Below are 15,204 nucleotides of genomic sequence, written 5' to 3'. Positions count from 1 at the left end.
CAGAATAGTGAGTGCAGCTCTGGGGGTATAATACAGGATGTAACTCTGGATCAGTACAGGATATGAATTATAATGTTCGCACGGTGCTTCACTATTTGTTTTGTTTTTTTTTGTATCCATGGTTTTTAAAAGTGATTTCCTGGTTTAGAATATTATTTATGATTTTGTCTCCCGATATCCTGGAGCTTATTTGGGGGGTACTTAGCGGTAATGTCTGTGTGGGATACTGTAGTAAGCCGGAAGCCTCCCCATTTTGGGTGTCTGTATTTCCTGTGTGTTGGGCGTCCTTTCCCTCGGTGTCGATGGTTTCTGCTGGATATAATGAGGGTCTCATAGTTCTGCCGTTGCATCATGTCTGTCTTCACCCATGTGAATTTGATTCCAAGTAAAGCATGTCATACACTTAACAGTTCACTGCCCCTGAAAAATGAGGAATTAATGAAGTGGATGGCACTTTTTGCTTGCTGTCTACATTTATTTTGCGCGTTAGAGAATGCAGCAGAGCCGGCCTGGCAGCGAGGGTCCGAGCAGCTTAAACCTAGAAAAAATAAGCCCGTCCTGGAACAGAGCTAATTTACCAGCTAGCTTGCGGGAGGATTAACCGAGGGCAAAGGGCATCCCCCGGGTCCTACAATATTCCTTTTGTGGAGGAATTAACAAGGCAAAAGTCACTAGAGGAGGAACTTAAAAATGGAAGAACGACACTTTGTATTGTTCATGGAGAGGAGTAATTACTGTTTTATTTGGCTCTGTACCTCACCTTCCCAGCGGGGAGCGTTTCCTGCAGCTTTGTGGAAGTTGTGTCCAATGAGGAGACGACTATTCTCGCTTTGACTGTCCTGTAAATCTCAGACACCGCCGTCCTAATGAGATGACGGGTTTATGGGGATCGAACACCATTTGGTTAGATGCATATTGCCGCACTGATGCTTTGTCACAATGTATCAGGACAGGATCTGTGCTGGTGATGCCTTTAGGTTGCACAGGAATGTCTAGGCGGATACAATTGTAGCAAAGTCTCAGCAGTCGGATTGTCAGCCTCCGGATCTAAACCAAAATGTGTTTGCTCCGTGACAGCCGGCAGAGGTTTTGAAAATGGTAGGGAGTACCCCAATGACCAGAATGAAGCTGGTCTAGAGCACTTGCTGATGCCACTTTATATTGAACGCTCCTGTATATATATGGCTGTGACTGACACATTATCTACTTTATATCTCCCATTTGGGCTTACGGACGCTCCCATTGCGGCACCTTTTTTATTTTATTTTTTTTTTTTTAGTTTCTTCATTCCTTTGGCAGGAAAAGTGATTCTGTCAAATCAATATTATTTTTTCCCCCATGGGATAGGATACACACGGTGGGGGCGCGAGACCTCAGGCACAGTGGTCCCTGGCACGGCGGTCTGGTGGCCGCTATCCCCATTGAAAACGGAAGGATCAGGCTGCTCAGATTCAGCATGCCTGATCCTTATCAACTTGCAATCCCTTGTAATGTTATTTGGGCGTGAGTGCACAGAATATATTCTAATGGGAGTGATCACTATACGTTCCGGCGTCCCGTTCTATAGGGTTAATAAGTATATGGTTGAGCTTGCTGTCCTGTGCGGATGACTCCGCAGACCACATCCACTACAGTAACAAGTCCGCCTTTGTTTTCCAGCACAGATGGTATTTCTGTCATGCTTTTGGGGATTAGCAATTCTAGCTTGGCAGTCGTACCTCCAGCTCGCGAAACAGAGGCCTTTGATAGATTGACTTCCTGTTTGTAATTTTATTTCTTGGCAGCTGTCGGTCCCGGACGCACACTCAGCCTTTTCTTCTAGCAATAAAAGTGCAACGCGCCGACCCGGGGTGACAATACGATCAGTACGAGGGTGTCACCAGAGGCGGCTCCTGCACTCACTATGGCCTCCATTTCCCTCCTAAATCCTTGGTCAATATTAGACTTTGGAGTTGTCGTTTTCTGCCAAGTCGACTTATAAGCTCCTCGTCCTTTCGGGTCATGGCTCAGCTTTCCCTGAAATTAGAAGAGTCAGCTTAGTTATACAGCGATGGGTCTGAAGAAACAAAGTGTAGGATTTTGGGACAAGTTCATTTTTAGTGGGATTTTTTCAAGTAGGAGAGAATCCAACTGAAGATCATCCCTGAATTATTCTTCATAGCTGAATTTACAAGTTCTTTAGGCTGCAGAGCTGAAATCAACAGTCTTTGTTGGTTCATTGTCTGGACAGAGCTTGCTCTGGTGATTGGGATGTAAAGTCTTTGGTGGATAATACAGGAAATAACACAGGATCAGTAATATAATGTATGTACACAGTGACTTCACCAGCAGAATAGTGAGTGCAACTCTGGGGTATAATACAGGAAATAACACATGATCAGTAATATAATGTATGTACACAGTGACTCCAGCAGAATAGTGAGCGCAGCTCTGGGGTATAATACAGGATGTAACTCAGGATCAGTAATGTAATGTATGTACACAGTGACTCCAGCAGAATAGTGAGCGCAGCTCTGGGGTATAATACAGGATGTAACTCAGGATCAGTAATATAATGTATGTACACAGTGACTCCAGCAGAATAGTGAGCGCAGCTATGGGGTATAATACAGGATGTAACTCAGGATCAGTAATGTAATGTATGTACACAGTGACTGCACCAGCAGAATAGTGAGTGCAGCTCTGAAGTATAATACAGGATGTAACTCAGGATCAGTGCAGGATCAGTAATGTAATGTATGTACACAGTGACTGTACCAGCAGAATAGTGAGCGCAGCTCTGGGGTATAATACAGGATGTAACCCAGGATCAGTAATGTAATGTATATACACAGTGACTGCACCAGCAGAATAGTGAGTGCAGCTCTGGGGTATAATACAGGATGTAACTGAGGATCAGTAATGTAATGTATGTACACAGTGACTGCACCAGCAGAATAGTGAGTGCAGCTCTGAAGTATAATACAGGAGGTAACTCAGGATCAGTACAGGATCAGTAATGTAATGTATGTACACAGTGACAGCACCAGCAGAATAGTGAGTGCAGCTCTGAAGTATAATACAGGAGGTAACTCCGGATCAGTACAGGATCAGTAATGTATGTACACAGTGACTGCACCAGCAGAATAGTGAGTGCAGCTCTGGGGTATAATACAGGATGTAACTCAGGATCAGTAATGTAATGTATGTACACAGTGACTGCACCAGCAGAATAGTGAGCACAGCTCTGGAGTATAATACAGGATGTAACTGAGGATCAGTAATGTAATGTATGTACACAGTGACTGCACCAGCAGAATAGTGAGTGCAGCTCTGGGGTATAATACAGGATATAACTCAGGATCAGTAATGTAATGTATGTACACAGTGACTGCACCAGCAGAATAGTGAGTGCAGCTCTGGGGTATAATACAGGATGTAGCTCAGGATCAGTATAGGATCAGTAATGTATAATGCAGAGTACAATTCTGGGTCAGGGCACAATTATTTGGAAAGTGACTCTGATTTTTGTACAGTTGGTCTATATATCTAAATATAAACTTTCCCATGGTCTTTTTTTGGAGGACACTAGGGGGTCGTTCCCACCTCTGAAGCTCCTTTTCAGTGGTTAGACCCCATGTAATATAACACCAGGTTGTCTAATCTTCTCCCAAGGATCTATAAATATTTTACAGGCTGCCACCATTGACCCCTTCTATCTAAATCGGTTTACGGAGTGTCCCCCATGTCTATAAATGTTTACTAGGTGCCCCCTGTGGCATACAAGTCCCTTTACGTTGTGACTCTGGGTCAGTGTGTTCTTTACTATTGCTGTAAATGGTTATGTGCAATGAAATTCGCGGACCGGTGCCCCCTTTGTAGTTAACGTGCAATCGGCAGCATATACATCATGGATGGAAGCTTATAGTAATGTCTGTCTAAATTATTCTTTTTCTCTTCGTCAGTAATACTTTTTCATGGATTTGAGGATATCTAACTATCTGCTGATTTTAGCTTTTACTTCCAAGGGAGACGGTCATCAGAATTTACCTTTAGAAGATATTGGCAGCGGTTTATGAGCCTGATACCACCTTTAGCGGTGCTGGCATTAGCCCTAAAACTAATTTTAATTATCCCTGCTGACTATTGTAGTACCGCTGTCAATGGATGCCACTGTGCGTGGAGAAAGCATGCCCACAGCAGTGTCGCTGACATCTTGTGTGTGTGTGTGTGTAGGCGGATCAGAGGAGCAGCTCCTTCTTATCCACGCATATGCCAGGATGTTGGGTACCGCAATGGGCATGCTTTTCATCCCACCGTGACATTGACTGGCAGCGGACCTGGCTAGTCGGGGAGAGCAGGGACACCTAAACTTATCATTCAGGGCTAATGCAAGCCTCAGTGCTCCTGATTCCTTCTAGGGGTCAATCTGGACTACCAGTTTCTTTTTTGTAGATGTTTGATCAGAATATTGATGGCCTATCCTTGGGTCACATTGCCCGTGATCCAACATTTGCTCTATTAGCTGATTGCTAGAGCTGTAGTTTCCCCATAATGTACATAAAATACTTTGTGTACCAACTGTGGTGCTTCTTGCAGTTTTTTCTCATTCACTTGATACAAAGCTGCGTTTCCACTTCCTGAATTCTGTGCAGTCGCCACCAGAGGGAGCTGCTTACACCTATTCATTAGATGCAGTGTAAAGAATAGACGGTAAGTTTCAGAGCTCCCCCTGGTGGTGGCAGCACACATTTAGCTTTATTAGACTTGACAGATATTTGGGGATTACAGCTCTAAAACATGGCTGGTGATAAACGAAAAGCAAATATATGGGAAAAATGTCTATCTTTTATAAGATGCTTCTGTTCCTTCTGCAGAATGAGTCCGCTGCCATCTTGCAATCTGTTGCATAGCAATGTTTCATAATCCAAGATGTCCAGGAGCGGAGGTTTCTCGGGTGATTTATTTCCAGTACATTGTTTGGGAGGTCAAGCGTGACTGCAGTCTTGTCTCCACACTCGTGTCACAACACGACATAACCAGGAATTCCTCGCTTTCACATACTTGTGTCAGATACTCCAGGGGCTTGAGTGACTGTGTGACAATGGCCTCGGACTGCGGTCAATGGAGGAATCTTATCCTCAGCTAGAAGTAACCTGCGGGTTCCCCTACAGACTATTAATCCTATAAGAGCAGAATTCCTAAAATACTTTATATAATAAAATATAATCACCACCTGCCGAGCTTCACGGTATCGTCTGGGGGTGCCACCCAGCTTTCCATGTCTCCTGAGTGTAAGCAGTGGTTAGGTATGACCCTGCTGGATACACCTCTGCAATGTAACGGCGTCAGTACGTGGTCACCCAGCTTTATTTTTAACTTTATTAGTAGAAACATGGCTGCTGTATTTCCAGGAACCACGCTCTTAAAGGGGTTGTCTTGGATAAAAAATATATAATTATTTTCTTTAACTCTTGATTATTCTGCCCTTGTAGGGGTCTTGAAGGATTACCTTAGAGAGCTCCCATCTCCGCTGATCACGAAGCAGTTGTATGAGGCGGTGCTGCACGCCATGGCGGAGAAGCCTCTCCGGATGTCAGGCAACGGCTGTGAAAATGATCCTAGAGATTCGGAGCACACCGTCGAGCTTCTGACCTGTCTGCCCGATGTGGAAAGGGTAAGAGCTGCTGCCCCTCCGCCACCTACCCCTTAGGGGCATATTTGTATGCTACAGACTTGTTAAAAGGTTGTTGGATTTATCCTGATAATCTGAGCTTTGTTGCTCTCTGCACCAGGCCACCTTGAAGATGCTGCTGGATCATCTGAAGCTTGTTGCCTCTTACCATGAAGTGAACAAGATGACCTGCCAGAACCTGGCCGTCTGCTTCGGTCCCGTCTTGTTAAGTCAAAGACAAGAAACGTCAAACCACAATAACCGTGTGTTCATTGACTCAGAGGAGCTGGCCAGCGCCTTAGACTTCAAGAAGCACATTGAGGTCTTGCACTACTTGCTGCAATTATGGCCAGGTAAGATCAGTCACGATAACATTCACAGTCCGAGTGCTGCCTGCAAGGTCTGGACCGGCCGCGAGTCTCCTGCCCTGAGCTGTATGGGCTGTGAGGTCAGGACCAGCCGCCAGTCTCCTGGCCTGGGCTCTACGGGCTGCGAGATCAGGACCGGCCACCAGTCTCCTTCCCTGAGCTGTATGGGCTGCAAGGTCGGGACTGGCTGCGAGTCTCCTGCCCTGAGCTGTGCTGACTGCAAGGTCAGGACCGGCCGCCAGTCTCCTGCCCTGAGCTGTATGGGCTGCGAGATCAGGACCGGCCGCCAGTCTCCTTCCCTGAGCTGTATGGGCTGCAAGGTCGGGACTGGCTGCGAGTCTCCTGCCCTGAGCTGTGCTGACTGCAAGGTCAGGACCGGCCGCCAGTCTCCTGCCCTGAGCTGTATGGGCTGCGAGATCAGGACCGGCCACCAGTCTCCTTCCCTGAGCTGTATGGGCTGCAAGGTCGGGACTGGCTGCGAGTCTCCTGCCCTGAGCTGTGCTGACTGCAAGGTCAGGACCGGCCGCCAGTCTCCTGCCCTGAGCTGTATGGGCTGCGAGATCAGGACCGGCCGCCAGTCTCCTGCCCTGGGCTCTACTAGCTGTGAGATCAGGACCGGCCGCCAGTCTCCTGCCCTGAGCTCTACGGGCTGAGATCTGGACCAGCCGCCAGTCTCCTGGCCTGGGCTCTACAGGCTGCGAGATCAGGACCGACCGCCAGTCTCCTGCCCTGACCTGTATGGGCTGTGAGATCAGGACCGACCGCCAGTCTCCTGCCCTGGGCTCTACTAGCTGTGAGATCAGGACCGGCCGCCAGTCTCCTGCCCTGGGCTCTACTAGCTGTGAGATCAGGACCGGCCGCCAGTCTCCTGCCCTGTGCTCTACGGGCTGTGAGATCAGGACCGGCCGCCAGTCTCCTGCCCTGAGCTCTACGGGCTGTGAGATCTGGACCGGCCGCCAGTCTCCTGGCCTGGGCTCTACGGGCTGCGAGATCAGGACCGACTGCCAGTCTCCTGCCCTGAGCTGTATGGGCTGTGAGATCAGGACCGGCCGCCAGTCTCCTGCCCTGACCTGTATGGGCTGTGAGATCAGGACCGACCGCCAGTCTCCTGCCCTGGGCTCTACTAGCTGTGAGATCAGGACCGGCCGCCAGTCTCCTGCCCTGGGCTCTACTAGCTGTGAGATCAGGACCGGCCGCCAGTCTCCTGCCCTGTGCTCTACGGGCTGTGAGATCAGGACCGGCCGCCAGTCTCCTGCCCTGGGCTCTACTAGCTGTGAGATCAGGACCAGCTGCCAGTCTCCTGGCCTCGGCTCTACGGGCTGTGAGATCAGGACCGACCGCCAGTCTCCTGCCCTGGGCTCCGCATCACGGTCCATACTCAGATTGTGAATTGTTCTACATGCTTGTATTTTTTGGGCTCAGTTAAAAATGTTGCTCCGTTTGCCTTCTATTGCCTCTTTGTTCTGCTGGCTGCTGAATGAGTTCACAGAGAGTCCATTAGTGAGCTCTTTCTGAACGGGAGTTTGTAACTTATTTGTTTTTTCTCTAAACTTCTCTGCTGATTTATATCCACATACCTCAGCAACTTTGAGCTTAACTTTGTTTTAAATTGGATGAAAATGGCTAGAAAAAAACTAGATGCAAATCTGTTCACTGATGGATTGTATGTTTAGAGGGGTGGTCCAGCCTAGTGCAGATTTTGGGTGGGCAGCTTTGTTCGAGCCAGCAAGTATCGGCAAATCCTGATCGCCTGCTGCAGGAGGCGACTCTGCTGACAGTGTGCACTGGCCCGCTCGCCCATATAATCATTCAGCAGCCTATAAAAGTCAGGCTGAGCAAAAGTGTCAAAGAAATACCATTCCGAAAATGTCTTGGCATTTAGGATAAATGTTCATATTCTTTAAAATATTCACCTCCTTGGGATTTTCCATTTTTTGCTCCCCTTCTTCCAGAAGCCATATCCCCCCCCCCACCCCCGTCACTATGGCCGTGTAAGGGCTACTTTTTTGCAGGATGAGTTGTACTCTTGAATGACACCATTGATTTTACCATATAATGAACAGGAAAATCCAAGTGCAGTGAAATTGCAAAAAAAAGTGCAATTCTACAATTGTTTTTTGGGTTTGTTTTTTTACCATGTTCACTAAATGCTAAAGCTGACCTGCCGATATGATTCTCCAGGTCATTATGAGTTCGCAGATACCAAACATGTCTAGGTTATTTTTTAAGTAATGGAAAAAAAAAACCAAGTTCCATTTTCCGAGATCCTTAGCGTCTCCATTTTTTTTACCTTAGGCTGGGTGATGGCTTATTATTTGCGCACTGAGCTGATGGTTTTTTTTATACCATTTTGGGGGTAGATAAGATGTTTTGATCTCCTGTTATTGAATTTTATCGCAATATTGCTGCTACCCAAAAAAATGTAATTCTGACGTTTAGATTGTTTTCTTGTTATACGGTTTACCAATTGGAGTAATTTTTATATTTTGATACATCGGACATTTCTGGATAAAAAATGTTTGTTTTTTTGTTTTGTTTTTTGAATGGAGGGTGATATCAACTTATTTTCTTTTTTTGTAGATTTTTTTTTTTTTTTAAACTTTTTTTTTTTACTAGCTTCAATAGTCCCGTTAGGAGATTTAAAGCTGCGATCTTCTGATTGCTTGTGCTACTTATAGCAGGGCCACGAGCCGGCATCTTCTGTAGACCCCTCCCGGCTGTCTTGCCAAACCATCAGTGCCCAGAGATCATGTGACGGGCGCCCATGGTCGGGGTTAGTGACACACTTCCGGCACGCGCATGTTAAATGCCCGTCAAGGGATTGACAGCGGGTGGATCGCGATTCCATCTGCAGGTATTAGGGGCACATGTTAGCTGATCAGATCATCTGTCCTGTGTTGGAAAAGGTGCGGGCTCACCGCCGGAGCCTGCACCAAACAAGGAGAGGCAACAACAACAAGGTGCAGGCATTTATAGAGCAAAATACTGTATTCTATAGTCTTGCTAAAAAGGTTCAAAGGGAACTCGCCAGTGGAGTCATGCAGCCCGAAGCACGGGCAGGCGCGCGCCATCATGTCGTCCTGGTAGGTTTTACTATGAAACTCTGCGGTATTTCAGAGAGAACCTCCATTTATAAGCCGTGCGGGGGCCATGTGGCTCAGTGACTAAGACAAGAGGCCGGTGGCCTTGGTGCAAGGAGAAGCCGCCACCTTTCCGCACTCGTCATCCAACCGGCTCGGTCGTCCCCTTCAGCTTTCAAATGTCCGTTTTCTTTAAGACGCCACAGAATTCACAGTCTGGTTCCCTTTGAATTTCACATGTACAAGATCTCACACTCTGTGGATAAAGCAGGCTGTGGTGTTTGCACACAGGCAGGTGACAGCGGTGTACATGAGCCGCCGTGGTGCAGGTAACCGGTCATTGCCCGGGTGTGGAGTGCTGGCCGGCATGCTGAGTGCATGGCAGTGAGTGCGGTCTGTGCCCTGCTGTGCGATGGCGGATGGTCGTTTCTGTGCGGTGATGCCAGGCCTGGCGCGGTGTTTTGTGCCATGCCTTACCAGTTGAAGCATGCAGCCTCACGGATGAGCGGCAGCGCCCGGCCCTGAATGCCTAAAGCCAGAGGCTGACCCTTCTGCATAGTGCTGTGTGCCATGTACCAGCTGTGATCTGCGGCCGGTGTGTGCCGGGTCCTGAGCTAATCCTGACACTAACCCAACCGGGGCTCTGAGGCCTTAATCCGTGTGGCCGGCATGTATCCTGCTCCATAGAGGCATGCTTGTGTAATTTTCTTGGTTTCCCAGCTCTGATCTGCCAGGATTGGATTTGCATTGTGATTTGAATCCATTGATCATCCTTATTACTTTTTATTTATTTTTTTATAGTTTTTAACTTAATTTTTATTTTTTTACAGTGAAGAGTGAATCTTCCAAAGAAGCTCCCCTGAGCAGCGTCCAGCCAGAAGTGCAGCCGTGCCTGCGCAGGAAGAAGCCACGGCCGCAAATGCTGAATCTGAACAGCTCGGAGGCGTCCGGAGTGCTGCGGCCGAGAGCCGCCCGTCTGGACAGTCCCTCCAGCAACCGCTATGCTGGCGACTGGAGCAGCTGTCCGGGCAGCTATCTAACAACGACACCAAAAGAGGAGGCGGACTATGCGGACATCCCCTCCGAGACCACCGCCATACGGACCGAAGGGACGGATCAGCCTCTTACAGCCAAAGACCACCCGCTCTGCACCCTGATAACTGAAGGCGGGTCGGAGGAGCCGGATGTCAACCTCCACGACCTGCAGGAAAGTATCGACACCCTGATAGGAAACCTGGAGAGAGAACTTAGCAAAAATAAACTAAGCGTCGCCATGTGAACGTTTCTGCCCGTCATTATCTCTTCTCATTAGAAGAAACCTTCCCCCATTAACCCTGTGAGGGTCTACTAGTGTACAGCCGTCTGGTGGGAGCGTGCACTGGGGCACAGCCGCCTCTGCTGCCTTCCTGCCGTATACAAGGCAGGATTTCCAGGAAACAGTCGGTACGTATCCTCTTAGAGGAAAACATATAGTGGCTGCCGGCTCAGTGACACCGCGACCAGGGTCATGTATGGACGGCCCCGACACTACTGCCGCCGCCGCTGGTCTGCCGGTGAAACACAGAACTGACACTTTTTTAAAAAAACGGAAAATTTTATATATATTTTTATTCTAACCTGAACTGCGGCAGCAATTAAGTGTCTGTCGCTACCTGCTATGTAATAATTTATGGTATCTTGTGGTAAGAGAGAAAAAATAAATGGAAGCACCCAAGTGCCTGGCGTCTAGACAGCAGCCCCCTGACATAGAGGGGTCGCTGGGACGATACCTGCAATGTGACCCCACACATGGCTGAAGTGTAAATGGGGCAGGACCATACACCGTAGATCAGTGTTCCCCAACTCCGGCCCTAAAGAGCCACCAACAGGTCTTGTCTTCAGGATTTCCTTAGTATTGCAGAGATGATAATTCAATCACCTGTGTAATACTAAGGAAATCCTGAAGACATGACCTGTTGGTGGCTCTTGAGGACCGGAGTCGGGGAACACTGCCATAGATGAACGTCGGCAGAGACCACTGGTTTGTGATGGCACCAGACGCCCATCTAATGTGTATGGCGGTGGCCATTGACTAGTAGCAGCTGTCTAGGGAAAGGAGGGGTTGGGCTGATGGATTTCAGCATGTCCAACCCTACTCTCTAGACAGATGAGGAGCGTGGCGTCTTCTCTTCCCCCTTTAAGAACTTGGGCCAAGTCTTGAGTCTGGGGTAGTGGTGAGGAAGACCCCGATCTAAGGTGTATGACCTGCCTTGTGTATTTCTTCCCCTGCCAGAAACCTCCTTAATGGCTGCATTTAGTCATTCGCTCCATTACTTTTCACGTCTTGCCTGGAGTATTCCCGTGGGTCAGGTCTGTACGGACCGGATGACTCAGTCCATCTGCAGGTCCTGTTACAGCCCAATACTCCGTGCTATTCGGCCTATAACCAGCGACGTCCTATATTTTCCAAGGTACCTGAAATAATGATGCATTTTATAAATATATATAAATATATAGAGAAAACGCTAAACATACGACAAAATAATTCATGTGGCTATTTAATAACGTTATATATAATGTACATAGAAAAATCTAAATATAATAATGTACAATTGTTTGATATTGTGAATATTATAAAGGTGCGAGGCGCCTCCGCTTGTACGTGGGACGCGGCGTGCCGGTTATTAACATTTCTGACCTTTTGTGAACGTTTCCAGTATCTTGTATTATCGTCCGGATTCCAGCAGAATGCTCGTTGCAGCCTCCGGCCTGCTGGGAGTTGTAGTCTCGCAACAGCTAACGAGTCGCAGCTTGCCTTCACTCAGTGACTGATACCTCGCTGCAAAACTACAACTCTCACCAGGCAGCGGACGTCTGAAATGTTGACGTTTTGCAGAAGTTGGACCCTCCAGCAATGTGCACCCACCCAGTGAGGTGCCTCCCAAAATGTAGGGTCAGGGATCTGCTATAATGAAGGAATACCAGACACTCGCCTGACGCTACATTCCCTGCTGGGACGTAAAATGGCATTACCGCTTTTCTGTACTAGCATGCTGGGAATTGTAGTCCGCCAACTGCTCAAAGGCCACTTCCATCGGCAGAGAGGAGCCAGGTATGATTTTTCTTACTCTATTTTTGTACAGACAGAATATTTTTTACGCAGCGAGTGCCATGTTGTAACCTGTCCTCTTTCGGTCGCTCCCGCCGCGTGGTAAGACCCCACTTCTGGTAAATTGTTTACACCATCCAATGTGAACTCACGACATGTAGAAGGCGTCCGCTCCCACGGGAAAGCCTCCAATGTATTTTCTACTTTGTAATTTATATAAAATCTATGTATACTGTAAATATTTGTTCCTTGTATTCCACAACTGTTACAATACAAACGTAATATCGAACGTCTGGTCTGGTTCTTGGAGGTGACCGGAAGGGGACGTCCGGGTCTCTAGCTGCCCAAAAGGGGTCAGAAATGGCCGATCGGGCGTATTTTCGACTATTTCTTGAAAAATATATTCGAATGGTCTAACAATTTTGGATATGTCAAGTGCGGATTCTTCTATTATAATCGCATGGCATGATCGGCTGGCAATGGCCAATTGTTTGCCACTTTTTGCAAAATACCATTTGCACCATTCTTTATAAGTAAAGGGAGTAATCCGGTTCCTCTCGAGGTAATTGGGGCCGCTGACGTCATCTATGCAGATATCTGCCGACTTGCAAACATGATCAGCAGTCCTAGTCATTAGAGTGGGATCGGTACGCCATGACTGTACCAGGGACTTCACAAAATGGGCAGAGCCAGCAGATGACCCCTCTAAGAGGTTTAATCAACCTGTTTGGACTTCCTATAATCTGCGCCGTTGCTGGTAAGACCTCGGTATGGGACACATTGAGATCTGCTGTGACCAGTAAGAGGTGGTTGGTAAAGAGCGCTGTATACAACCAAGTGTGGTGAGCGCCACCTAGTGGTGGCTGCAGGCAGCTAAAATGTTTTATATACAGGGCAATAGTTACATAGGTGAAATATTTGTCCAAATTAATATCCCCTATGTAAATGGTGTCAGCACACGGTCATTATTTTCACTACAACTTTATACAAACATTTTATATGATCTGTCAGAAAAGTGGTGCATATAATGTTACAGATCGGTGATCCTCAACTTGTGACTTTTTGCAAAAACGATTAATTCCAGCACTCTGGGATTTTAAGTCTTTAGGGCCCCAGGTTGGGGGTGACCGCAGCACAGCCATGGTACAATATATACACTGGGGTTTTACCAATTTGTAGCTTTCCAGAATATAAACATCTGGCCGGAGCTCTCCAGCGCCAAGTATGTGCCGTACTCAGCTTATCTCCTGTCCATTCTCTTTTTACTGCCCCATTCGAGAGATTCGCTGCTGTATGTTTCGCCACTGTTCAACAGCCATAACACATTCGGGGATTGTCTGTTTGTTAGGTAATCCCTCCATGCATTGCAGCTGTCGAACAGCCACGAGACATACAGCCGTGGGGACTCGAGCATATTTTTCGAGCACGCCAAAGACCCTGTGTTAGCACCTGAGCATGCTCAGATAACACCTTATCCCTGCACTTTCGCTCATCACTAGTGCCCATGTTTGTTCTAGCATGTTACCATCACGTTACAGATGCAAACTAGGGCTAAATTTATAGGGATTTTGCTTTTCTTTGGGATAAAAAGGAACACTATATGCTGTTTGTTTTTTTGTTTTTTTTCCTTCCTCTCTGCTGTGCGGATTCAAGAGCGGTCACACCGCCGACACTTGTCCTATGTTTATAGTTCGCTTTACATCTAAAACATTTAAAAGGATTTTCCACCTTAAAGAATAGAACGTCCCAGTGCAAGCACCCTGCTCATAGGATGACCCATACTCAGAACCTCAAGGGATCGGTGGAAATTTAGCAATTTCTGGCAACGAGCGCTAAAGCCATTTTCTAATGTAAAGTTTATCTCCGGATCTGTCCGTATTTCCGGCTTTTGCACAGAGCCGTACAGCCCGTGTTATTGCATACGACGCCTGAGCTATTTCACGCCTTGTACCATCTAAACGGGCACGTGTGGTTGGTATAGAAACCTAAAAGGGTTTGTCAAAACAGTCCTGTTCTTTCAGCACCGACTCCTGGTTAATAACATCACAAAGATCCAAAAAAGGGAGAAAAGCAAACATTGTGCAAGTCTGTAGCCGGCGGATCAAGTATCAGCGGCGGCAATAAAATGACACTTTACTTGTTTAAAGTGCTTAAGATGTAATGAAGCCGAACTCGTACCCCCCTGGTGTAAGGTCCATGGGATCTGTAAGGAGGGTCCCACTGTCATCGGCCAAGAAATGCTGCAATAATAAAGATGATTGATCAGATTGTGAGATGCAAAAAGATAGACTCCAATTGCAGGGTATCAGACTGCTGGGCGTATGGGCCGCACGCTTTGCAAGATGAGATGACATTTGTATGATATCGTTTTTTTAATTTTTTTTTTACATTTTTGGCTTGTTTATTTTAGTCTTCCACATGGCATTCATCAAATGGGTTATGGTACAGATTTATAGCCTGGGTCATTACAAATGCGCTGGTAACAAATGTGCACTTTTTTTGTTTACTTTTTTTTTATTTACATTAAAAACGCTGTTTTAAGTATAAACAAATCTTTATTTTGAATTTTTATTTCCTTTTTGTGTCCCCCTGAATTGGCCACATCCAGTAATTTTGTCTTACAAATTAGCACCACATCGTAATTCTGACCAACAGCTTATAGTAATATGTCCCCATCCTGTTGTCCCCTCTTGTAGTAATGTCCCCATTTTATAGTTAATGCCTCATTCTAGTCCCCATCATGTAATAATGCCCCCGTTTGGGCATCACTGTATAGTAAAGACCCATTGTGTTCACCATCTTGTATAGTAATGCCCCCAATTCTTCCACGCTTCACATACACATAAAGAAAAAGAAAAAAATCCGTGATACATTTCAATTGAATGTGTCCAAGGAATGAAAAGAATTGCTGACGTGGAAAGGTCGGTGCCTGCGGGCCACACGAAGCAGCCTCAGGGGCCGCATGCAGGCTGTGGGTTTGAGACCCTGTGTCTAATTTGTTACCTTAGCGACAAT

The 15,204-nt window shown here is 47.0% G+C and overlaps 1 protein-coding gene across 2 annotated transcripts in view; it reads left to right on the top strand.

The window, feature by feature from the left end:
* Positions 1-12,478, top strand: part of SYDE2 (synapse defective Rho GTPase homolog 2) — a 32,952-nt gene extending 20,474 nt beyond the window's left edge. For both annotated transcript variants that reach the window (XM_077276285.1, XM_077276286.1), the window contains 3 exons: positions 5,475-5,656; positions 5,775-6,006; positions 9,932-12,478. In XM_077276285.1, coding sequence (XP_077132400.1) covers positions 5,475-5,656; positions 5,775-6,006; positions 9,932-10,380 — 863 coding nt within the window. In that variant the 3' untranslated portion in view covers positions 10,381-12,478. The remainder of the gene's footprint in view (positions 1-5,474; positions 5,657-5,774; positions 6,007-9,931) is intronic.
* Positions 12,479-15,204: the final 2,726 nt, after the last annotated feature.

The sequence above is a fragment of the Ranitomeya variabilis genome, chromosome 8 (genome assembly GCF_051348905.1).
Source record: "Ranitomeya variabilis isolate aRanVar5 chromosome 8, aRanVar5.hap1, whole genome shotgun sequence".
NCBI lineage: Eukaryota > Metazoa > Chordata > Amphibia > Anura > Dendrobatidae > Ranitomeya > Ranitomeya variabilis.
Note: the sequence above shows the minus strand (reverse complement) of the source record. Positions and strands in the feature narration are given on the sequence as shown.